This window comes from Mastacembelus armatus, chromosome 16 (assembly GCF_900324485.2).
Source record: "Mastacembelus armatus chromosome 16, fMasArm1.2, whole genome shotgun sequence".
Lineage (NCBI taxonomy): Eukaryota > Metazoa > Chordata > Actinopteri > Synbranchiformes > Mastacembelidae > Mastacembelus > Mastacembelus armatus.
In genome coordinates, this window is record NC_046648.1 from 15,582,209 (window position 1) to 15,607,842 (window position 25,634).

Consider the following 25,634-nt stretch of genomic DNA (forward strand, 5'->3'; position numbering starts at 1 on the left):
GCCTCTTTGAAAATTAAAATTTTACACCATTAAAGTGTTCCTGTTTTTCTGCTGATTTCAGTATTCCTACTTCATCCTTCACAATGGAAAAAATATGAAAACATGGGCTTTGGACATTTAAAGAAAGAGGTCAAAATGAAAGCAAGTTCATGACAACATGCCTCAACAGTGACAAACATGTCATCAGAAGAGATCATAAACCATGAAATAAGAGCATTAGTCCTGTTCTCCTGGAAATTGGCTTTCTGGCTTCACAAGAAACTCTACATTACAGCCTATATAAATGGAAATACATTTACAGTTTATTTGGATGTACAAATCTTTAATGCATAAAAACATCTCTTGTTCTGTATTCAACCTCAGCCACGTGTTTAGTGAAAATAAACACTGTGACTGCTTTAAAGTCAATATATTGGAAATGATGCTTGAACATCTATTAATACTGGGAGTTTATTGGATATCTGAGTCTTATCAGGCTGTGACTGCCCATAGATAAAAACTCAGCTCAATATTCCACTAGGTTACTCACATTACAATGGACTCTTACACCACAAGGTCATTTCAAGTCCCCATAGTCTCCTTATCTCCATACTCATGTATTACACTGGATGTGTGTGTTCCACAAATAAAGTTATGTGCATAATATGTGTGTGTTGTGTTGTCACTGAGACCTGCAGTAATACCAAATAGCAATTGAAGCGTTTTATTGCAATCATATTTATTGTGTTGTCTTGCCACATAAAAAAGGCTCAGATTGCAGTTGGCTCTTCACAGAAGAAGCGATATTCTTCACTAAAATGTGAAAGCAGAACATGTTACATAAAGGAGTACATAAAAAAATCCTAGCAGTATATGATTGTAAAATTCTACATCACTGTAATTAGCAAACAAATTATAAAATTATCACCCTTTAAGGAAACAGACATGAAAAACAATGGCATGACTGGTGTAATTTATCGCATTTGGACACCAAAATATTTTGATTAAAAATATATCAAGTTCCAATAATGTAGCTTTTTTTTTTTTTTTTAGAACCAACTGTACAATTAACCTTTACATTTTCAAAACTACATATAGAAAATACACATATTGTCTCCAATTTCAATAAAAAAAATAGAAAAATAAATTAATATTTTTTTAATGCAATATCTTTTCTTAATAATCAATTAGAATGATTCTCATTACAAACAATTTGGTATTACAAACTTAAATTACACCATTGAACCAGCTAACATGGGAAACCCTGTAGTATAGAATACGGAAAAACAAACCAGTAAATCCATATATATCCAGAATGTAAATCATTATTTGTGTATGCAAAAGGTAATTTTTGTCAGACTTTGCACTTAAATAGAGATCAGTTCTTACTAAGCCTCCGAATTATATAGTCACATATCTCACAGTGCAGAATATATTAACTAAATAGAAAAAATCGACAATCCAATTTAAAAAAATAAAATAAAATAAAATAAAAGGAACAAAAAGCTTGTGTGCATCTTAGCACACCTGGTAGGTCAACAGGAGCATCAGTCAATAAGCTTCTGCAGTCGTCCACAGTGTGTTCACTGAAGCAAGACCAGCTGGATGCTCTCGGTTTACCCACAAACCCATCTGTTTCTTGCTACCTTCTGAAGCAGAGAGAGCAGGGTTTGGGGGTCAGAACAGCAGTCGCAGACCCAGATCCCATCATGACCATGCAACACCAAAACCTAGTGTCCAATGTTTGGGTTAATGGCTAACCCAGTCCATTTCCAGTTAAACCAGTTTAATCCCAGTAGGGGGCGCATCAGCCCTGCCTGATTATTATAGAATTTTCTCAATATTATTAGTTATAAAACACATTTACCATACTCAGATCCAAATGAGGCTGTTATAAAATTAGGTACTTATTTGTGTCTGCCTGTACACAGCATACCAGAAAGACACAAACTGTCTAACTGATTGACTTCCAACCTCCATCCAGTGCAGTAGTATGTGTTTATTTGGCCACTTTTCAACTTGAGGCAGGTTCTCAAAAAGACGTAAATACAACACAGTATGTAGAAAATAAGAACCTGGATGACAAACTGGGGAAAAAAGTGAGAAAACTTTGTTGGAATGGGCCCTCACGGACTAACTGTTCTTCTGGCAGAAGAACAGTGGGATATGTGTCTTACCACTAGCCATATTTCTAGGCATATTATTCTGTGTTTACATTTACACAACAGTCGGGAGATGCAAATAACCAAAAACGATTGGCTGTGTCAGTCCCTGAGTCACTGTGGCCCTGGTTTGGAGAACACACCTGATTCTTTCTGTAAATTCACAGATAAAACAGCAACAGGGTAATATGTGTCATTAGCAATAGCTTAGCATAGATTGTCCTATATCATTCATCGCATGAGCTTAGATTGAACCTCTGAATAATAACTCCTGATTCCATGGTGAACGGGTGTGAGGCCAGCGCTGAGGAAGGACAAGGAAGTCAGGTAGTCAACAGGAAAAGAGTAAGGATGAAGAGGAGTGTAGGTGAAGCTGTCCTCAGTGAATAAGCACTACTTCGCAGTGCAGTTTCTGAAAGAGAGATGGAAACGCTTGCCTGAAAGTCTATGTCTGATACAGAGTATGCAGTGTTTTTAGTTATGCCAAGTATGTTTAGTTATGAATATGCTGACTACATCCCAGATCATGCTGCCCAACATTGGATACTCTCGTGGCTCAATGGCATCAGAATCCTGCAGCCAGGTTCCAAAATCTTATAGAAAAACTTCTCAGAGGATCTACTATAGTGGCACATCAATGCCCATAGTTGTTTAAGAACCAGGCATCTGTTTAATAATTGGGTGTTCAAACTATTATATTTTATGTATGTCTGTTCCAATCCACATTCGTTTTGAACGGATGCTCCCATCATTTTTCTTTTTGATGTTTTTATAATCTGCCAATACTTGCTTTTACGATCCATTAATAAAATAAAGCACATGTGAACTTGAGAGAAAAAGACAAGAGAGACAGAGAAATGACATATATGCTATAATCAAAGCCAGGTAACCACTGCATAAGGATTCCTAACCTTAAGAATAAATCGGGTTTAAAATGTTTCCTCTCACCTTGTTTTTGTTTCGATTCCCCAGACGCTGTAATAGGAGAGAGAGGGGCGGGAGAGAGAGGAGATTTATATAAAGTTGAGGCAAAGAAACAAGTTGCTGATTAGTCATTTTTGCATGCTTAACTTTCTCAATAAAACTACTGCTCTGTGGAACAAAAGGAGCAAGAAACAGACAAATGACCAGGGGATGGTATTTACCATTACTCAAAGCCAAACGCCATGAAAAATGAGTACTGACTGGCTGTGCAACCCTAAATATGTCCCCTATGCAAATTCTCTTAAAGGTCGAATAGAAAAAAAAAAGAGCTTGAGAAGCATGGCAACAGGAAAAGATAGTGTTATGTAAATCAGGAAGAGTAAGAATGATCGAGATTATACAGAAGGGATACAGGAAATTAAAAAGAAGGAGAGGGGGGAAAAAAAAACAAGAAAATTCAAAATGACAGAGCGAAACCAAAAAGTGGACAGAAGATGAAAGGATGAGCGGTGAAAACTCGAGTGAGAAAGTACAAGGAAAAAAAGAAGGTTGGAAAGATTGAAACAAGGTCAGACAGACAGAGAAGGGAGGGAGAGAAAGAGGCGGGACAGGGGGGTGTTTGTGCCTGGGCGTCACTTTCTCAGCAGGGGGCACACTAAAAGGAAATAATGGAGGGATGGTTTGGATGGAGTGAACGGGTGGAAGAGCTGGAAAAAATAGGAAAAGGACAAAAAAAATACAGGTAGTGAGTTTGGAAAGTGAAAATGGTTAAACATCCTCAGTAAAAAAAAAAAAGAAGCCACCATCAGTGAGAGAGGACAGCAGGGCCAGGAAACACGGATGAAGCTGCACAATGGCAGCTGTTATTAAATCGATCTATGGCCTTGAACCTGCTTCTGACACTGCAACCCAGAAGTCACATACAAACACACATGCATGCACACACACGTGAAGACAAAGTGCGTACTGTCTCCAGGAAAACTACCACTATCCACATCCTGCAGTGACTGACTGAGATTATGAGAGAGGAAATGGGACACTCCAAACTCATCTGTTGTACAGTCACACAGAGATAGAAAGGATTTATTAAATGAAGGCTTTGCAGAGAAACACTGTTTTTCTGTAATATCAGTCTTGTACCTACAGGTCTCTGCAGCAACATGCCGCTCTGATAGACATGAGCCACTAAATTACTCCCAGGTTCTGTACAACTAATGACCATCTATGGGTTAACGAAGCATTAAATAGCATGCTGAGTCTGGGCCTCTCACTAGGCTGGTGTGTGTATGTGTGTGTCTATATTCATGTTTTCAGGAAAAACCAAATCAAACAGAAAAACTTCTCATCCTCAAAATAAAACTAAAAATCACGTCCATGATCTCAAGTTTATTTTTAATTGAAGATTGTTGCATATCTGCTATCCAGTCATATTTTAATGCAAGTTAATGACCAGAAAATATTTAGAGCTGTCTTTCCAAGTTTAAATTGTATTGATACAACCAAAGCATAAAAATGTGTGGAATTTTACCAAGGAAGAATTTCAAATCAGCTTACAAAACTTTAAAAATTTTGTGAAATTTTTTTTGAATATAGGAAATGTGTATTTGGTAGTAAAGGAAAGAAAGTTCCTCATTAAATTACATAAGTTTTAAATCAAACATAATTTAAGCTATTTGGTTAAGGGAAAACCATACCATAGACTTTTAACTAAACGCTGCAGTTTGAAACTAACTGCTGATGTTAAATGCCCTGCGTTTACCGGACTGTGTGTGATATGTGTGTTTTGATCTGGCTTTAATCACAGCATCTGAGCAAAAACTGAACATTGACGACATTCGTTTGTGTCGACATCACAATTTTGGTTATGGCAACCACCGCCACAAAATGGCGCCCATGGTGGTGTGACTGGATGAACAGTACCTTCTCTGCACTGCAGTTAGAAACATGCAGCATGTGTAAATGTACATGCACAACCGTGGTAAGTGAGTGTGTGTGAGTGCATGTGTGTGTGTGTCTCTAAGTCGGCAAAACGCCCCACTGCAGAGACACACACTGTTCCACCATCCCAGCTCTCCCCTTATGCCGCCATTTTACATATGCAGGAAGCTAATGCTAACCGACCCAGACTGTTAGCACGAAAAACAAAGCAAAATTTGCAAAAAGACGAAAAAAACGCGAATAAGAATGCAAATCGACAAAAGCGCTTAAAGTCAAATTTTGAGTGTCGAGTTCGGGATTGGACAGAGCTTGGCTGGGCAAGCGGTGTGTGTGTGTGTGCCTGTATTTGAGTTTTGTCCTTGTGTGTATCGAGTTCAGAGGGTACAAAGGTATTTGGACGAGAGTGGAGGGGGGTAGAAGAGGGCAGCGATGTAAGACATCTTTTAAAAAAAAAAACAAGAAAAAGGACAAAAAGCGGGGAAAATGGTGAAGCTCTGCAAAGTGAAATGAATGCAATGGACTGCTCACAGCAGGAGAACGACAGAAAAAAGGGAAGAGAGACAGAGAGAGAGGGAATCAATTAGAGAGGTGGAAGTTGGTCTATAATGGTTTCTCACAGTAGGAAAGCTTAAAAAGTGAAAGGCAGAAAGGCAGAGCGACAAGGAGAACAAGAGAGATAAACACCACAGGAGGACTTTCAGGGAGAAGTTGCAAAAAAAAAAAAAAAAAAAAGGTAAGTAAGGAGTGAGAGGCGAAGTGAAAGATGCAATAGAGGGCTGCAGGGTGCCGGAGATTTCACATGACACCAGGCTGCTGATGCCGATTCAGAGCCATGTTTTCTGATGCAACACAGACTCAAGCATCTTTCAGCAAAGCTCTTTCTCTTGCGTAGACTCGTGACAGCGTTGTGGTCAAATAAACATCACATCAACACACACATCACTAAGCCGAAAAATATAACCAAAACATGTCTCACATCGCTCCAAGAAAGAATCAGGATTGAGGGGGTGGGGGTAACATCACAAAGAGAGAGACATACACACAGGATGCCATTAAGAGCCCCCTGTGCCATTGAAGCGGTCCTGTCTAGTTTGTTGTGTTCTGGGTTAAATTAAGGTGATAAACACACGTTCACACACTGGAGAGGAGACAGAGGGACCGGAGAGCAGGATCTGACCTTGTAGCAATGACAGCGTACCTGACGGACCCTCTAACTGTCACTACTCTGTCCTTCAGACCAGGGTGAGATAGGTACATGTGCGTTCACTGATAATTAACTCAAAACACCCACAAAGCACCCTTTTAATCATGTGGACATCACATGGGCTTTGAATTTGGAGACTAAGGAAGGGAGGTGCACGGTTGAAGTTTAGATAATAGAGAAAATGTAGCTCAAGGATGGGAGCTATTATCACCCCCCACCCCCCACCCCAACCCCAAACCCACACACACACACACACACACAGGCCATGTTACCTGTCAGATAAAAGGGCAGTTGCGCAGGGAGGAACCAGAGAGTACGTGAGGTGTTAATACAGGGAACAACACAACAACAGCTGGGGTAAACCGCCACTAATGGACATCCAAACAGAGAGAGAAGAAGAGACAGAGACCCTCCAAAGTCCCTTCATCTCTTCTCTCATCCATCTCATTCTGTCTCTTCTCTCCGGCCTCATGAATACTCAGCCCAACGCACTTGCTGCACAGCATGCTCCCAAAAGAGATGGAGCAGAGAAATGGGGGGAGAATAGGGAGTCGGTGAATAACTGTGTAGCAGATATGGAGATACAACAAAGAGACAGAAGAGACACAGGGAAGGTGGAAGAGGGGGGAGGAGTCAAATGAGGAGGAAAGTGTAAGAGACTGCCATGGATGGTGCCTAGATTAGTTTTGCTCCAGTAGGAAAAGATCATAAAAAATGAGGAAGGGAGGAGAGAGCTGAGGAGACAGAGAGAAGGGGAGGATTAGTGCCACTTCAGGAATGACAGAAGACTAGAAAGAAAGAGCGAGAGGCTGGAGTGGAGGGGAGAGTAAAAGACGAGGAAAGGGAGATCCTGAAATTTAGTTGGGATTAGTTTTGGTTAAAGGACAGGATAAGAGGGAGAGAAGAGACCTAAAAAAAACAAGAAAGGGAAACAGCGGATGGAAGTATGTGAATCTTTGTAGATGGAAGTCTTTTTAACATAAAGAGCTTTAACAGTAAAGTCAAGTGTGTGTGTGTGCATCTCTCAGAATACATAATCCAGGTGATTTCAAATATTTTGATTATTTCCGACAGAGAGGATGATTAGGGAATACCGTCAGAAGGTCAAGACTACATTAGCATTTTCCCACTGAACAACTATCTGTGGTATTTCTAATTAATGGCAGCAGGATAATTAACATATAAAAAAAGTCATCAGCCTTCACTCTGGTAATAACGCAGCAAATTACTCCCTGTCTTGCGCCGGAACAGTGATGGCATTTAAGAATTCATTTGAGACGAATGGGGATCTTTTTATTACGGTTTTTCAATTTTTTTTTTTTTTTAACTTTACACACAACTGACATGAATTTAATCAAGGCTGCAGGACTGGGAGGTGTCCATTGGATGACATGTAAGAATTTAGTAAATGGTTCTCACATACACATGCACAGACACAAACTTGTGAACAGTTTCCCTGGGAAAGAAAAAAAAAGTGTGCGTTAGCTCAGGCTGGGACAGCACGACAAGCCCCCTGCAGATAGGACTGGGATGGGAACTGGGACAGACGTCTCAGACACACATGCACACACACATTGCACAAATGAAACTGCCAGAGAACACACGCAAAGGCCAGAGACTCATGCAGGAACGCACAAAGACACAAAGTGCACAGACACTCGAAAATGGTCATACACGTAGAAACGTTCTCCCTCACTCTCACACACACACGCCAACAACTGTACAGGGATTCCCACAGTGACTGGGCAACATTCCCAACCGGAATGGGCAGCTCACTGGGCTGGAAGACTAACATTACTCCAGGCGGGCTCTGGATTAGATCAACTCTGGGAATTTCACACTGGGATAGAGAAATGGAGAGTGGGAGAATAAGGAAGACAAGCAGGTAAAAAAAAAAAAAAAAAAAAAAAAGCAAGAACTGTGGAAGGATTGGGAGGAGAAGAGAAATGAGCTTTAGAAAATAATACTTTAAAAAAACCTTCAATCCAATTAGGTTTAAAAGCCAATGTGCAATGTGGAGTGGAGAGCGGTGTTCATGTTCATGTAGTAAGACTCATCTTACATGGTTAAAGATAATGCAAAAAAAAAAAAGAATTAGAGCATCACAGTTACTAAAAAGAGACAGCGGGGATAAGCAGCAGCCTAAACACCATGCTATGCGCTGATGGTAGAGATGTGAGGAGTGCTTGGTGTACAAAGGAGCATAAAAGGAAGAACAGATGAAAAGAGGAGTGTACTCACTGGGCTCACAGCACACGGTGACACGCAACTTCATACATGGCAAAGGAGGGCCTTCATCTGCGGGTAGAGCTACGGTAGAAAACACAAAACATGACAAAGATGGAAATAAGCTGCTTACTTATTAAAGTCAACAAACTGTCTTCATGATAAGAGAAATGTATCTACGCTGAAGGAAATTCATCAAATGAGAGAACTCTTAAGCTACTTTTTAACCGTATGGAAACCTCACTCATATCGTGAAGTATCTCATTGTGTGGCAGAGACCGCCACATATCACACTTATCTGCACAACTAAATAAAACCCATAAAATACACAATTGAGAGAACAACCATAAAAGCATGCAACTGCGCCGATATCAATACCCATCATGGCTCAGGTGGGAAAACAGACAAACATCAGCCGTATTACCTGTCAGTTCAGCATCGCTTCTACAAAAACTAAACTGTCTGGAAACTGCAGTTAAATGGTTTTATATTTGAATAATTCACAAACAGCTGCTCACTCAACAGGGACCCACCACACAAGCTGAGTGTATTATCACTAACAGTCTGCCCCACTGATAAGATACAGCACAGAATAATAGTGGGACTGTAGAATTAGGCATTATCTGTGGTGGCCAAAAGTACTCAATGCAAACAGACAAAACACAAAAGAAAATTAAGTGACAGGATGCCCAGTGTACTGCATTTAAAGGAGCAGAAACACATTCGAAATACAGAAAATACAGTTAAGTGACATGCAGATGCTTTAACTATGAGCTTTGGATGTTTATTTTAATTTGACACCAAATCTTAGCTCCAGGCACTTTGTTTTATCAAACTCCAAAGCCATAAATAAACCTTCACACAATGTTTATTTTAGTTTTAACATGTATAATAGGCCTTTTTCACAGCAGCCATTTCGATGTGTTACAGTAGGTAAAGCACAGGTGAACACTAAAAATGGTTCCGTTTAATTAAAAGGAATATTTGCAACACAAATGGAATTCAACTATTATTCATTTGATTATTTTGAAATTTCAGACACTTATGCAATGTTTATTATAAGCAGCCAAGTAGGAAAAACTGATCATGTCAGGCTCGGGCTCGTAATTCCCAGTTAGAATCTTTGAGAATTTCTGACACAGATGGAACTATGAACTTTGCTGCAAAATCACCATCATATTATTACTAATGCAGTCGAATCAGTAATGGACTTATACTTGTTACAGCCATGCTAGCCTGATAAAGACTATGACTAACCATCTTGGAATAATGTGTCCATGTTGGAATGAGGGGTGTTTGTCAGAGTTTGGACTGTAAGATAAAATAGTGGTGAGCAAGAAGTGAAAATAGGGAGTGGTTTGAACACTGGCTATCTCACTGTGGGAGTAATAACATGTTCAGCGGGTTGTGTTTTTGTATTTTTGTAAAACAGCATAGGGTGCCTTTGTATTTGTCAAAGTGGTAAATGTGTTTCTTTATATGCCTGTGTTTTATTCATTTGCAGCACTTTTTAAGGCAGCGTGTGTATTGCAAAGTCTGCTTATTTTATCTATTTGCTTGCATTTTCTGCAGCTGCTGTTCGTTAAGCTCTCTTTGCCACAGTTACCATGCCCTCAAATGGTTTCATGTTGTGAGCAGCTGACTATCAGAGGATGTGAAGGCGTTTCCTGTTTGTGGGGATCCAGACGTGGTGAACCAGTCAGCAGGCCGGGCACTGGGTCAGAGACTCAGCGACCCAGAGAGAGCGAGTTGTCAGTGCAATAGTGTGTGGGAGCAGGACAGAAGAGCTGAGCCCAGCTCAGACTGAGCCAAGTAATGCCATTAGTGTTTCTAATACTATTGTAGTGTTCTCCCAGGCTAATGCCATTACACTGTCTCTAGTGCTGTGGGCCCATTCAGTACACAAACCCCACAGCCAGACATTTGGACCAACTTTACACCTTATCTTTGATGGGGACAAAACAGACACAATCGCTTGGAGCCCGATGTGGCCTGACCAGAGGGGGGAAGACCCATTGTTGCTTTTCTGTGAACTGGCTTGAACAACCACAATAGCTCAGTGTGTGTGCGTGCACATATATATGTGTGTGTTAGCGTGAATGTGGAACCGCTCTCATGCCCTCACAATGCTCCATTGTCCCTTGGACCGCAACAGTAATTTATTTAAAGACTCTTTCTCTCCCTTCGTCTCATCCATCCCTTTTCTCTGTTGCTTTTGTTGCTCTCCCCTTTCTTCCATCTACAGAGTGGATTCCACTCATCCGGCCTCGCTTGTCCCTTTCTTACTGTGTCCATCTTTTGCCATTTCTCTCCTTCTGTCACTCCTCCATGCTTTTCTACCTCTGCCTGCCCTTTTTTCCCCCACTTTCACTGTCATCGTGTATTGATCTCCATCCTGCTACACTTTGCAGTCCCTCCGTCTCTTTGTTGTCAACCTGCCATAGAAATCATTCACTTGACTCTTTCATTCTCTGCCTTGTTTCATGTCCTCCCCCTCTTGGTTGGACTGACACCAAAAGTTGTAATAAAAAAAAAAAAAAAAAAAAAAAAAAAATCTCCACTGATTTTACAACCACTAAACCATATTTTGTCTCTCTACCTCCATTTTCTCCCTCCAGTGGTTTGAAATAAATGAGTGATGAGAATGGAGCACAGGAGGACATAATGGAATAAGAGGAAACCATCATTAAAATTGTGTAGTTGCCTAAAGGTTTAAGAAAACATCATATTAATGTCATTCAGAGTGAATTTATGGAAAGCCTTAATGCCACAAACTGCAGTTTGTCAACACTCGGCACCTCATAAAAAAAACACATTGGCTAAAAATGCTCTCCACCTTTTCTTCCCTAAAAAGTGTCATGCTGCCTGCTCTCTACACTTCTTCCAACACTTTTCATAGTCTGATGAACTGAAACATGAAATATTTACATTTTTCTTCTGTTTGGCCCGTTCTACCTGGCTGCAACAGTATCCAGCCTGGGGCCACTGTTCATTGTTGTACTAAAAATATATTTTTTACAACAAATATGAGAGCTAATGCCCATTCAACACACATACATTTTGATTCACCCATGTTTGAATCATTTTATGACCAGGGCTCGGTATCGCACATTAGTACTTTCAGAGCACCAACTGTACAGCTAAAACGATCGGTCGATAAACTGACGGTTGGGCAGAGGCTTTGCTCATTTGCCAAGCAAAAACCGTAAACATCACCATGTTCCAGCCTGTTAATTTTTAAGGCTTTTCAGTGTTACTCAGTTCTACGTGATACTTAACTGAATGTTTTCAGGTTGATGAGACATTTACTGATATGAACTAGAACATCAAGAAACTTTGCTATTGTTCGACAGAATTTTATTTTTGTGTGCTAAAAATTAAAGCTTGGCAAGCTTGGCATATTTTTTTTTTGTCAGCAGTAAAACTACTGTATTTGTAACACACAGAAACACACAAAGCCCGCTACTCACAGCTGTAGTAGTAGTGTTGTCCTGGCAGAAACTCAAACCCCAGAGAGAAGGGCGTGAACCTTTGGATCTTCTCAGAGAAGCGCACAGGTCCAAATGGAGCATAAGGGGTGTTACATTCCCATCTTTTGATAGCCCTCCTCGTCTCCACACAGCCCTGGAAATATGCTTCTCCTACCAGGAAGAGGGCCAGTGTCTCTGGCTGCCCGGGGCCCAGGATCTCCTTGTTGGGGTAGTAGGGACAGTAGATGTCCAGGTAGTCATTCAGGTTCACCTGGATCGATAGATCTCCTGCTGTTAATCTGAAAGGAAGAATGACAACAGTATCAATCTTTCATGTCACGATTACATGGGTTAATACATAAAGGAGGAAGACTAAGCGTGCATGTGTACACACACACACACACACACACACACACACACACAGAATAAGAGAAAGAAGACAGATGACAGGTATTCCATAATGCCTGTATGCCTGGAGGAATGTGGATAGTTCCAGCAGATGGATAGTACGCATAACGATTACACAGGGTGATAAAGCAAAGAATCTTTTGGGATTTCATATATCACAGATACAAGTCCATTTTTTTCCACACCAGCATGGAAGAGGTGCTGAGCGACAGATAGAGGAGACAACAAGTCTTCATATGCTAATTAAGACCACTGAGAGGAGTTCACTGTAAAATAAACTTGACTCGCTCTGCTTTCCACAGTACAGACACACACAGGCGTGCACAAACTTATGCAGATGTGCATGTGTACGCACAACCACGTCTTCAGTCAAGGTTGACTGGCTTTAGGCATAACAGCGAATCTGGACAAGACAGCATCATTACAACAAAAGAGCTGCATAATGTATGCTCCCTTGGACTGCGGAATCTGACTTCCTGTCAGATGCAGTATAAAGAGTTACCCATGTACAAGCTAATATGGATACAGAGGCTGAGAGAAAGGCTGAGGGAAGTACAGGCAGGACAAGGTAAGAGAAGTACAATTTAACATAAAGAAATCAGATGACAGTGATGGAGTGACTTAGATAAGGCTGAAAAGAAGGATGGAGGAGACTGAAGAAAAGAAAGAGGAACAGGTGGACCAAAAAAAGACAGGAATAAAAAAGTCACAGTAAGACAAAACTTTGAGGAACAGGTGAAAAGAAGTGGAGTAAAGAGAGAAGAAAGTATTTTAATTAGCAACCCCAGAGAGTCTGAGTGCAGACACACTGAGAGGAGAACAACGGAGTGGAAGAAGAGAGATGACGGACTTTAATTGGTCTCCTCTTCGCATGGAGCACCGGAGAAAAGAATGAGGGTCAGAGTGTGGCTTGGGCAGAAGGTTTAGGCCCGTCAGTGGGAGTCTTTATAAAGGGGTGACAGAGCGGAGGAGAGAGGAAGACAGTGCTGGGAGCCAGTGAAGGGGAACATGGGAGGGAAAAAGAGCATGGAATGGGGAGAGTGTGGTAGTGGAGGACAAGCAGAGTAGTCTCAAGTTAAAGAGGCTGACAAAGAAGAGACCAAAAGAATAAATGAGAAGAAGAATGTGTGAAGAAGCAGGAGGAGGCAGAGGGGATAGAACTGATGAAAACCGAAAGCAAAGAGATAGACATGACCTGATGCAGGACACTACAATGGTCCAGCAAATCAGTGGAGGGTATCAAAGATGGATGGAGCAATGAGAGGAAAAATGACAAGAGACCACTAGAGAAAAAGAGGCTGTATGGCATGACTAAAAAAACAGAAATCTTTTATTAATGTTAAACCTGAATGTGGTTGAGATGGTGTGTATTTGTGAGTGAGATGATGGAACAGAAAAGTGTGTGTGTGCATGTCATGGGGATGCAGATGAGACCCCTGGAGGTGGGTTTTACCAAAGCTGCTTCCTGCTCAATAGCTAGCAAGCAGAATTGGCGATCTATCAATGGGACAGGACACCATCGATCAAGATCCCTTGCTCTCTCTCTCTCTCCCTGTCTCTCACTTTCACTTTCTCTCTCACACACACACTCCTGATCAATATCCTTTCTGTGAATCTGTGTGCGTGCGTTGGTGCGTCCGATAGCTCTATTACCTGTGCACACTAATTACAGCTGAACAAAGGGACTTGATTGTCTAGTTACAAGAAGACAAAAACACATAAGCCAGTGTAAGAACACATATACACACTAATACACACACAGCAGTCCATTTACTCTTCATACTACCTGTGGTGCTTTCTAAGGCTTTTCTGGGGCAGAAGAATGTTTACTTAGGTGCATCAGCTATGCATGTGCGTGCATAAGTGCGTGCACAAGTTTGTGTGTGTGTATGTAATACTAGATGTGTGTTGTGTCAACACGCCGCACCCCCTGCTATACATGTCACTCACCTAAAGCTTCTTCTGTGGTGCACAGGTCCGTTTTCCCCACACCCAACCCCTAATCTGCATTCCTCCTCACCCCCTTTTTCCCCTCAGTCTCCTCCCTTGTCTTTCCTCACTCTGGATGACACACACTCATACGCCATCTATTGCTTGAGAGCATCTCCCCTGTGATCTCCCTCCTATTTTTGACTCCTCTCTATCCTACATTACCCCTTCTTCTTCCCACAAGCCTCCAACCTCAGCCTGCGCCTGCACGCCAGCAATTACAGAGATGGTGCACTCTACTGATGTCAAACTGTCAGCCCTCTTTCTCTTCTTTTCCTTTCCTTCCTCCCTTTCCCTCTCTCCAGCCCAGGTAGGCTTGGGTATGCCCTAATTACACTCAGCCACCAGGCAGCAGACTGGTGACAGCACAGGGGCATCAGGGGAGTACCAAGGTGTGAGTGTCAAAAGAACAGAGTGCAGGAGAAGCCTATCAGCAGGACAATCCTCTGGAAGTGGAGAAGAGGATTGGTCCAGTCCAGTGCTGGATCAAGGGAGAGAGGGCAAAGACAGGGAACTGTGCACAGCCACTTGTGCATTTAAACACAGATGGGCATGACCACACACATACACACAACTACACCACAGGTCATGAAAGCATTTCATACTTCATCTCTCATGCCAAAAGGCGATCACTGACACCCGTCTGAGAACTGGTGCGAGATCTTGGTTGATGAAGAACAATCTCACCCAGAGCAGAGTAAAAATAACATGTGGGGCTTTTCACTGGAAGACTTGCTACCATTAATACTTTTTATAATTACAGGAAATCATATTCAAAAATCAAAAATTGAACATAACTTATATCCTCCCTGTGTGTCTGTAAATGCACAGCATGTGTGTGTGTGTGTGTGTGTGTGGTTATAATGAAATGCTGGGGGTTGGCCGTGGCAGAGAACTTTGATCTTTCAATATGAGAGAATAATTAAAGGAGCAACAGTCCAACAACACGACTTCAAGAATACTAGACAGTTACTCGATCATGCACAGCTGCTGCATGCTACACATACTGATTACACTGGGCACCTCGTGAGTACTGCACAGAAATATGAGGGACACAAATATTTAAATACAATAAAATTGCAGTACCGTACAGTGGGTACAGTAGTTTTAATAAACACTTTCATGAACGTGATCATACATTCACCAGTCCACAGTAAAGGTCTGCTGGTTGCTTTTAGTGATGATGGGAGGCCGAATGGCAGCCTGAGTTCTTGTGTCACAGCAGGGTGACCGCTAACTCGGGTCACTGTGCTGACTGGGCACAGCATGCTGTGGTCACTGTGCTTTGGCTGGGCATAGCATGACAGTGGGAGTATATTTTGTGCTCTTGAATAAAAATGAACATATCCGTGTACAGAGCTAAATATCAATATATTTTCATTGTTTTTATTTTCAAGGAAAGAAACAAAAACAGATTTTTTTTCTCATAAATAAAACCAGACTTTGGATGTGTTTTATCGCAGGAAGCCTGCATATTGCAGGCAAAAACTGATGGAAAGCATGAGAGAAGTTCATGACAGAAAGACCTTGAAGACAGCACATGAGAAAATAAGGAACAAGGAAATAAAACAAAATAAAAAGAAGTTTCTTTTCTTGAGGTCTCCAAAGCTTCCATGATCAGTTGTTCCACAGGCTATTCTGTCCTCAGGGGAAAAAAAAGAAGGAATCATTCAAACATGCAGCTTTATTCACAAGTCACAGAGTGAAGGAGACCAGAGATCTATTTTGTGCAGCACCTTTTGCAAGTATTGCATGGCAAGCCTGTTTGACCTCGATCTTTTTATGTGAGGGTGTAAACCCCCTCTCTATTAGCTGTTGCCCCCCTCTGTGCTCACACAAAGCCAAACTGTGTCCAGAGCCTAAACACCAGTGTTGTGTCTAACCTGGTGCTTACTCCCCTCGATGCACACAAACAAGGGCTCTACCTCCCACCTCTGACCATCTGGGGCCCCCCCACCACCGCACATGCCAAGCTGGCCAAAAAAAAAAAAAAAATCCTTTAACCATCACCTCCTACCTTACGCCCTAAACAGATCGTACCTCTCTAGATTCTGTGTCGTCAAGCCATGGCCAAAATGAGCTGCTCCTGCCAGACAGGAAAGAGGGATTTAAGGGAAGCAAGCTGTGCTTATCTACGTTTTCCTGTTTGGTATGCCCATGTGAGTGTCCCTGTGTGTGTGCTTCCTTCAAGGTCAGCAGGAAGTGTCTCTCTCCTTTACACCAGACCTACTGCTGTATTTACTATGACTCCTAATCACAAAATGGATGGTATGTGAACTTCCCTCCTACCGTTCCCCCCTCTTCTGTCTCCAAAAGTGTGTGATTGTTCTGTACACATAAGCTCTGTATTAATATGCATCAAAATCCACCCTCGCTAAACAGTTTGCTGTGGAAAACCCTGTGCCATCAGACAAAATAAGTTCTTCTGTCCTCGTAAGGATAGAAACATATCAGTACCAGAGCAAACACACTGAAAAGCATCATATACTGATATGAATTTGGTGCCTAAGTGTTGGCCACTATTGGCTGTGGGTGTATGTGTATAACCTAGATGGAATGATTGGTTGCACCTTTCTTGCCCTGCAGGCTCCATTAAATGACCAGAAGGCACAAGGCATTCAGACCACTCTACTCCTCATTCAAACTGCACGAATCAGCAGGCTGCCTCATGGACCCACATTCCCTATCAATTTACAGACACAGAAACAACACACACAGATATACACACAAACACAGACACACCAGCTTCAGGCCTAACAGGACTCTCAGGCACTGGTACAGGCAGACCCTATTTTCTGCCTGTTATGGCATAGGTTCTCATCGAGTGTTTGTCTGTCCATTTTGTAGGACTCAGCAGCACAACAAGATGTATAGCTATGGCCGTCAGAGCTGAGAAAAATTGTGTAATTTGGGCCCACAGTACCCATCAGTATGGAAACCAATCCATCGGAACCATTTTGATATGGCTGCAGGTCTGCAGAAATCATCATCCCCCTCTGTGGCAGAGCTCTGTCATGCATAGGCACTGCTCTCCATGTGTGGTCTAGTCTGATCCTAAAATAAGTTTTCCAGTGACTTTTCTGGGAGGTATGAAATTACTGTCCACAATATAAATGGACAGGAGTGCAGTCTTGCATTCTACGGCTCGTTTTTATTTTCGCTGTTTGACCAAAAGCACTGCATGCCGAAATGTTGCCTCACTATGCCCACCAGCACGACAGGAGCTAAAAGAGTCGCCTGAATGGAAGCTCTCACCTGCTCTATGCGGACATAGGCACACTTATAAGAGGAGTGAGAGGGGAAAATAAGTAGAAGAAGCAATTCAGCTCTAATGCTGAAAAGAGTGACAGGGAAAGGGTGTGTGGAAAAAGAAATGTGCATGGCGAGAATGGAGTGCGCGTACGGCAAGGGGTGTGCAAGGGGGTAAATAAGGTCAGACGTGCCGTTGCCAGGACAACAACCAATCCGGAGCTGGGACTGGTGCCAAGCCAACGCCCCACCCATCCATCCTTCGCTCCATCTTTTTTCCTGCATCCCTCTGTCGGACAGCCTAACCTCAGAGTAATGAGTGCTCTCCATGTTTCTGCAGTCTAAATGGAGCTGTAGTGTAAATACAGGACTGATTTGTACAGGTGCCAGGCTTGGATACAAAAACCTGAAAATAGCTCTAGTACCTCACTCCTCCGACACTGACATGATGGCTATGAAGGTGGGGCAGACAGTGACAGCTATGATGGGTGCCCTGATTCAAACTAAGTAAGAAATCTATCAAAATGCACTGCTTCAAAGTGGCAACTGGACTGATTCACTGTGGAAACATCATTTGTTGCATGTTTGTGTATTAATTTTGCTGTTTGGGCCCCTCATATCTGCACACAGTGCCAAAACAGAAGTTGCAGAAAAAATTATGTTAACTTTAATCAAATATCTTTGGGATCTGGTCAGGAAAAAAAAGCTGTTTAAAGATGTCAACCTTGTGCAATGGAAAAGCATTTCACTATTTTCTGGAATTTTATAGGCCAAACAATTAATGTGTTGTTTGCCAGACTTTCTGTAGACAACAAATACTGTTAACTCACATTCTCCCAAGCACAACCCATCTTTATACTAGTGTTTGTAACTATGATGCATCAATAAAGTCCATTGTCATGAGATGCGTACTGTTGGTGTCCTCACAACTGTTTTTATTAACATTTCTATTTTATTATACTTGACTACACTTGTGTCCTGAGTCTTTCAGTGAGGCCCACCTGTGCAAGTGGGTTAAGTGGGCAACACCCCTTAAAACACACACACAAATGCATACACAGTGAGGAACGCACACATTTACTTAAATACACTCCTCACTATGGTGAAAAGGGTGCTCGCAAAGCAAATACACTCAGCCAATAAATCAGTCTTGGCTTTGAGAATCCATCATTTACTGAGTGGGTCACACTTCTGTTGCTGCAGACAATCTCTTTCCAATTCCTAGTCTGTTTTTTACTCTCTCCCCACGATGTCAAGGTCAATGCTGGGTAGGCACCATGGACTATTCATCGCAGGTGTACATTCTCACTTCCCTGCTGTGTCTGACTATTCTGTAATTGTTACAAGAGGTATGGCCAGTTGAATAGCTGCAGCTGTCCTTCAGTCAGTCAGTGAGTCTGAGACACACAGTTCAGACATGTCAAGGCAACCTGCCCTAATACAACAGTTCTGAATTATTTAAACAGAGGGAAGAAGAGGAAAGGAGAAGATGAGGAGAAAAACATTTGGGAGAACAAGAATTAAGGAGTAAATAGAGCAAAGCTGGCCCCTTTCAGTTCTTCTGACACCAGGTGAACTTATTTAAAAACTTCTATACTTGGTTTCATTCCCATTTGCTTTCTTTCACCCCATCTTCAGCAGGTCTCATTTCCTTCCACTGTCAGCGTTCCTACACCTTCTCGTCTCTTTCCTCCACTGCTTCTTCCACCACCATGTCACTCACTTTGCCCTCCCTCCCTTGCGTCTCTCTCTCTCTGTTTATCTAAGCACTTTCACGGTCACTGCTTTGGAATCCCAAGAGTCTCAACTGCCCCTTCGTTTCTCCCTCCCTCGCAGCCGATCCACGCTTCTTCCTCCCTCTCCATCTTTCTCCGTCACAACGGTTAAGATTCATGTTGCTCTGTGCATCGAGGGTATGGAAGGTCCCCCTTATTCCTCCTCAAGGCAGGCAGCTTTGCCCCGTTCTAGTCACGCACAGTCACCCGCCTGCCCAACCTTTACATATCTGATTAAACATTCACAGCAGAGATAGGACACTTAAGTCCAGAACTAAAATCATTAAAAAAAAAATAAAATTGAAAAAAAATCAATATTTTAACAGAATCTGCCTGTTTGGCTTCAAAGCTATTAAATATGTATTATTAGACATTAAACAAAGTAAACATATTCAACTCTGATACAATATCTTAAACGTGTGAAACAAAATTTTGGGTTTGATATTTGGGCTGATATAACTAGATGCCATTCTTAAGGCCGGATGCCAATGAATTTCTTGGAAATGGCCATTTGAGTTCCACATCACTGATGAAGGGTTTGGACACAATAAGAGGGAAGGGAGGGTGTTGGACTTGGGGGAGGAAGGAAGTGGCGAGGGTCAAGAGAAGTGGTTCAGACACCAGCCTCATGTAGTGCACTGGACTGGGATTAACTGATTACTTTGGGATTAGAGATGCCTGGTCCCTACTTTAAGTAATGAACAACAACAACCTAAAATTACAAGATTAACACGTAGGAGGGTTCAGCATGTGTGACTATAGGTGGGTGTTGCTTCTAATAGTAACAAAGAGTCCACTGTAAATCAGCTGCTAAGTAGGCAAATAACAGCAAACAGCAAAAACACTTGTTTAGTTCTTCAGTTTCTATATTTGCTTAGAACAATTTTCTGTTCTGAAAGAAAATCCTTTAGGGAACATCCCTAAATGTAAAAAAAAAAAGAAAAATGTAGTGAGTAAGGGATTTTCTGACTCTCACGATCAGGTATTTGTTACACGCACATTAATTCCACAACCACAAACATGGAGCGTCCACGCTAGCATTTTAAAAAGCATGTTTTGTACGAAAACTCCATTTCAAATGAAATAGGAGAGCAATGAGATTCATGAGTTCTCCTGCTACAAGGCCATAGCTATGGAGATTTGGGACAAGGCTATTTCCCCTCTCCCATTCAGCGGAAAATACAACCACCACTCCTGATGCTCTCAGACTGTGAATTACTAACTATCTGATCATTCTTTATTAATATAACAAAACTCCAATACTTTTGCACGATGACAGAGAGCAGGTCATTTTACAATGACTATTTATATAAACATATGCTAAAGTATGTTAAATAATTTAAAAGGAATATTTAAATTTAATGTTAAAGAAGCAATTTAGCTTTATGAACAGATTTATAGTTTGTACTGTAGGTACAGTATTTATCTCTCTACACTATGTTGTAGTGTGTCAGAAGGCTGCCAGTGTGGTAGATGGCACAAGCTACCTTAGGATCCTATTAAAGCAATAACATATGCACTGTGAAGTCGGTACATTCAGTGGAGGGTGTATTGATATTAGTCATCTAACTGCACAAACACAGATTGATCAAAGAACAAATTCTGGGGAAAAAAAGTCTACATTCCTAAAACTTATAAATAAAAGATATTATCTTAATTGGATTGGAACTAAAGAGGAGAATGAGAAGAAAAAAAAAGCATAAAGAAGTAGAGAGAAAAAGTCAAAGTACCAGGATTAAAGTCAAAGTACCTGATTATCATGTGGTGCTGGTTATTGCTAAAATAACATGCCCAAATATGCTGGCATGCAAGCACATGCACACACACACACACACACACACACACACACACACACACACACACACACACACACACACACACACACACACACACACACACACACACACACACACACACACACACACACACGCGCGCGCGCGCGCACACACACAGACATACCAAAAACATATCTCATCAACTTAGTGTGAGCTTCAGAAAATTGGAGCACTGACATTTAAATAAGCATATAATACCATGGTTTTTTTTCATATTCTATCCCTTTTCACTCAGGTAAAAAGTTTGAACTGCTGTTCACACACACACACAGACACACAAACCAAAATGCAGTGTCAGTGTTAAATGGGGTGGGATTCCTACTTGGACTCTCCCCAGAGTCAGAGCAGGCATATGCGAGTGTGTGGAGGCAGGGCAATCGTACTATTGGTAGTGTGTGTACGTGTGTGTCTGCACTACACCTGTGTACAAGCATTCGTCACAGAGTGTGTGTGAGCCCCTGTGTGTGTTGGTATGGAGGGAGGGGTTTGCTCCTCACGCCTGCATGTGACAGTGATAGTAATACCTGCTGACATCCTTTCTTCCCCCTCTCTCTCTCACTCTCTCACCTCATCCCTCCATCCCTAGGGGCCTTCCTGAGCAGTTTTGGGAGTTGAAATCTGTTGACTCTTTCCCTGCCATACTCTCCAAAACGGATCCCTCACTCCCTCCACTGCAGGTCTAATGTTTTTACCATCTCTGGGGGCGGACAAGAACAAGAAGGAGAGAGGGAATGTGTATATTCATATGTAGTGGGTGTGTGTGTGTATGCCAGTGCAAAAAGAAACTGATAGGAATGTGGCGTTTTATATCACTGGGGGCTGAAAAATAGGCTCTGCTTCCACACTTCTGGGAGGCAATGCCAAAATAATATTAGTTTTTTGTTCCACCACAGAAAAGTCTCCTAAAATCATTCATCAGATTCAAAATATCTACACAGTGCAACATTTGTCATGTAATCCATCCCCACTGGAAATCACAAAGGACACAATGAAAGTGTTATTTTCAGAACTGGTAATATGGTTGACAAGAAGCATTACACCTATGAAAGAGTAATTCTGATAAGCAGAATCATTTAGAAAAAGGTACAGTACACAAAGGTATACACCCCCTAAGCACACACACGTTCACACCCTTTAAGTATTTTTATCTTAAGTATTTCTTTGTTGCATCTACATAAAATGCAGAGAAGCTGAGCTTTTTAGAAGGTTTATTCGACCGATATTGGTTTTTTGGGGCCGATGCCGATATTATGAATTTAAAAAAAAAAAAAAAAAAAAATCTGATATCGATATATCGGCCGATATTATTTATGTGTAGGCTATATTATAGTACAGTACCAGTCAAAAGTTTGGATACACTTGCACAGGCAATGGCATGTCAAGTCGTGTGTCCAAACTTTTGACTGGCACTGTATATATAATACAGTATACATAAACAGAATATATATACATAAACGCATTTTAAATGCACATTAAACATTTTTTAATATCGGCAGCATATTCGCCAATACCGATATATCTGCGACAGGCTCATATCGCCCGATAAAATCGGCAAAGCGATATATCGGTCGGGCTCTACTGTTATCCACTGTTATGCCTTTCCCTGGCAGGATTATGGTGGTACATCATGCACATTTATAATATTTCTACAAGTCCTAATAAATGCCACTTAAAACTATTGCGTTTAAAAGATACTTTGTGACTTGAAAAAATGTTTAAAAAGACAGAAGCATACTCAGAGATTTCTTGAGTCTTTAATCCAAGAACATACTGCATTAATTAAAACAAATATATATATATATATATATATATATATATATATATATATATATATATATATATATATATATATATATATATATATGCCAGAAAGAATTTACAAACATAGCACAATAGACAAAGCCATTTTGAGTTCAGCACTGTATCTCCAAATGTATGGCTTTTAAACCCATTCACGAGATTGAGTATATGGCTGCTTCACACAAAATGCATAACCAGGGTCAGACCAAACAGATTTAGTTAATCTAAAAAGAAATCTAAAAAAAAGTTTGCTGAAACCATACTGAATGGCATTTCAAATCAAGTACTAAAGCTAAACAAAGCTAATTCACAGCGCTCATAACAGTGTCCTCAACAGCAAGACTCATCATGCGAACAAAATTTTTTCTAAAAAACTTTTTTTAGGAAATGCAATTTCAGACTGTTGTATAGTGAACATTATCTATAAGAACACATGGGCAATTTAAAAGTACCTTTGGAGTGACTGTCTTTTAGGACCTTTGAAGATCTGAGGTATGAGAGCAAACATGTATCAGTGTCCTCCTGGCAGTCAGGACCTTGTATGGTACAATAATCCAAGTTCCTGCTACAGCCTTTTGCTCTGGTCTGGGTCAATACTAATTCAATTTCTGTCTCAGGGAATTCCCAGGTTGCCTCTTGGCAAGATTTCTGAGTGTAGAGTGGAAGAGCATTGTGCTAGGTTATCGGTACGTGAGAGTGTGTGTCTGCTTGGTTCTGCCTGCACTTGTTTTGAGTGTGTGAAATTGTAAAATGCATATAGTGGCTAAACAACAAGCAGATTTTGTTGTTTTGGTTAAGCTTAAATTGAGAGTGTTTCCCACATTTTATGTTTACATGTTCTCACACACAGAATTTAATTGCTGTTTTGTATGTCAAAGAAATACTCAATGGTCTATCTACCTACAACAATGCCAGCCCATTGTGTTCCATGAATGAATGATTGCACGCACTCCTGCCCAGTGCTCACCAGCAGCCTTTAACCACCATAACCACCACACATACAGCAAAGCAGCCATTTTGTGCCAAAGCCTGCTTGTGCTGTATCAATTGAGCTGCAGACAACACTGAGCCTCATTTCATTCCACAGCTGTTCCAACCCACTTGGAGACATTCATACAATACAACTTATTACAGCTTAATGCAACCTAATATTGATGTATGTGTGTACACAGAAACAGGACAGTGTGGGGAGAGAAATTGGGAAAAAGATGGGTCCATATGCAGTCTAGTGATAATGCGAGAAGCCAGCGATAATATCTGGGTGTTAAATTGGTATCGATTTACTAAATATCTTGACCAGGAGGAGAGCGCGGCTGTCCTTTCATGCTTGTACACCGTGTCTGCTCAGACGGCTCCAAGCTGCACTGTGACTATCAGATCCATTTTAATACAAACATCCTCACTGCTAGGCCTCCACCCAAACCTCATTTTCAACACAGTGTGCTCGAGCCTTCACATGTGCATGTGTGTGTAGCTCAGCTTTTATTTCAATGGCAAAGATTATTTTTGTTGTGTAATATTTTTATGTTGGTAATTCCAATGGAGGATTAGTGATTTCACACAGACACACATAAAACTGCAGGATACAGTGTGACTTTAGCAGTAACCTATACATTTTCTGCAAAGATTCACTTGAAATTGCTCACAAAATGAGCAAAAGGCATAGTTGCACAATACTGTTTCTGCTTGCCCTACCTTAAAAAAAAAAAAAAGAACAAAAATCTAGCAAACATCCAAAGGTAATAACACGCCTTTTTCCTTGAACACTTTAGTCACACCTAAAATCAACTAACGAGTGGAAACAAAACAATGACCTATTTAGACTAGAGACCGGCACAGCAGTTGGTAAATGCTCTCACAACCACATACTGCTGGCCAGAATTGAGAATTTCTCCAGTCATAGCAACTTTCACTACTTGCTGTGAATGAAAGGGAATCTCAAAAAAATAAAAAATAAAAAAAAAGTTTGAAGTTTGAAAAAATATAAATCATGCAAAATTGAGTGTTAATGGGGGCTCTGTATCCTGGTGCATCTCTGGGTTTTGTTTTTAAGAACTAAAATTTATCACACTCTCTTTTCAAGGAAACAAAGGCTTCCCTTTTAGACAAGAGCCAGCAGGTCAGCTGCAAAAGAGCAAACAAACACACACAGACACACACACACGCACACACACGCACACACACACACGCGCGCACACACACACGCGCGCGCACACACACACACACACAGACATATCTCTGACAAACTATTACTCCACAGAAATGAACTTCAAACAACAATTATGGCACCAAATGTCAATTCACAGGCGTACAAATCACTACAACCAATGCATTGTTTTCTGACAGTGATGAAGAAACTCAAATGTACACAAAGTGAACCCATCCACAGTTTACTTCCAGATAATACACCAAACAGCACAAACAAACAGACAAAGCACATTTACAAAGACAGATATGGTACACAAACACACTCACAAACACATCTCTGGATCTACACAGACCACAGCACGGCAGCTAGTGAGACAACAACTATTGACATAGAAAGATACAGAGAAGAGAGAAAGACATTGATACACCCCGATGACAGATGAGAAGAGAGAGAAAGACATGCAGAGAGAACGAGCACGGGAGAGAGAGATTGCTTTGTTAGCAGGACAGGGAATAAAGTGGTAATT

At 41.2% G+C, this 25,634-nt stretch overlaps 1 protein-coding gene across 2 annotated transcripts in view; it reads right to left on the reverse strand.

Annotated features, from left to right (window-relative positions):
- Positions 1 to 1,068: 1,068 nt before the first annotated feature.
- Positions 1,069 to 25,634, reverse strand: part of efna4 (ephrin A4) — a 29,358-nt gene continuing 4,792 nt past the window's right edge. The window contains exons 2-5 of one of the 2 annotated variants that reach the window (XM_026316574.1): positions 11,904 to 12,202; positions 8,449 to 8,517; positions 3,090 to 3,116; positions 1,069 to 1,628 (exon numbers count right to left, since the gene is read on the reverse strand). In XM_026316574.1, the coding sequence (XP_026172359.1) occupies positions 1,531 to 1,628; positions 3,090 to 3,116; positions 8,449 to 8,517; positions 11,904 to 12,202 (493 nt within the window). In that variant the 3' untranslated portion in view covers positions 1,069 to 1,530. Of the gene's footprint in view, positions 2,554 to 3,089; positions 3,117 to 8,448; positions 8,518 to 11,903; positions 12,203 to 25,634 lie in introns of both variants that reach the window. The other variant, XM_026316575.1, reaches the window with a different exon arrangement.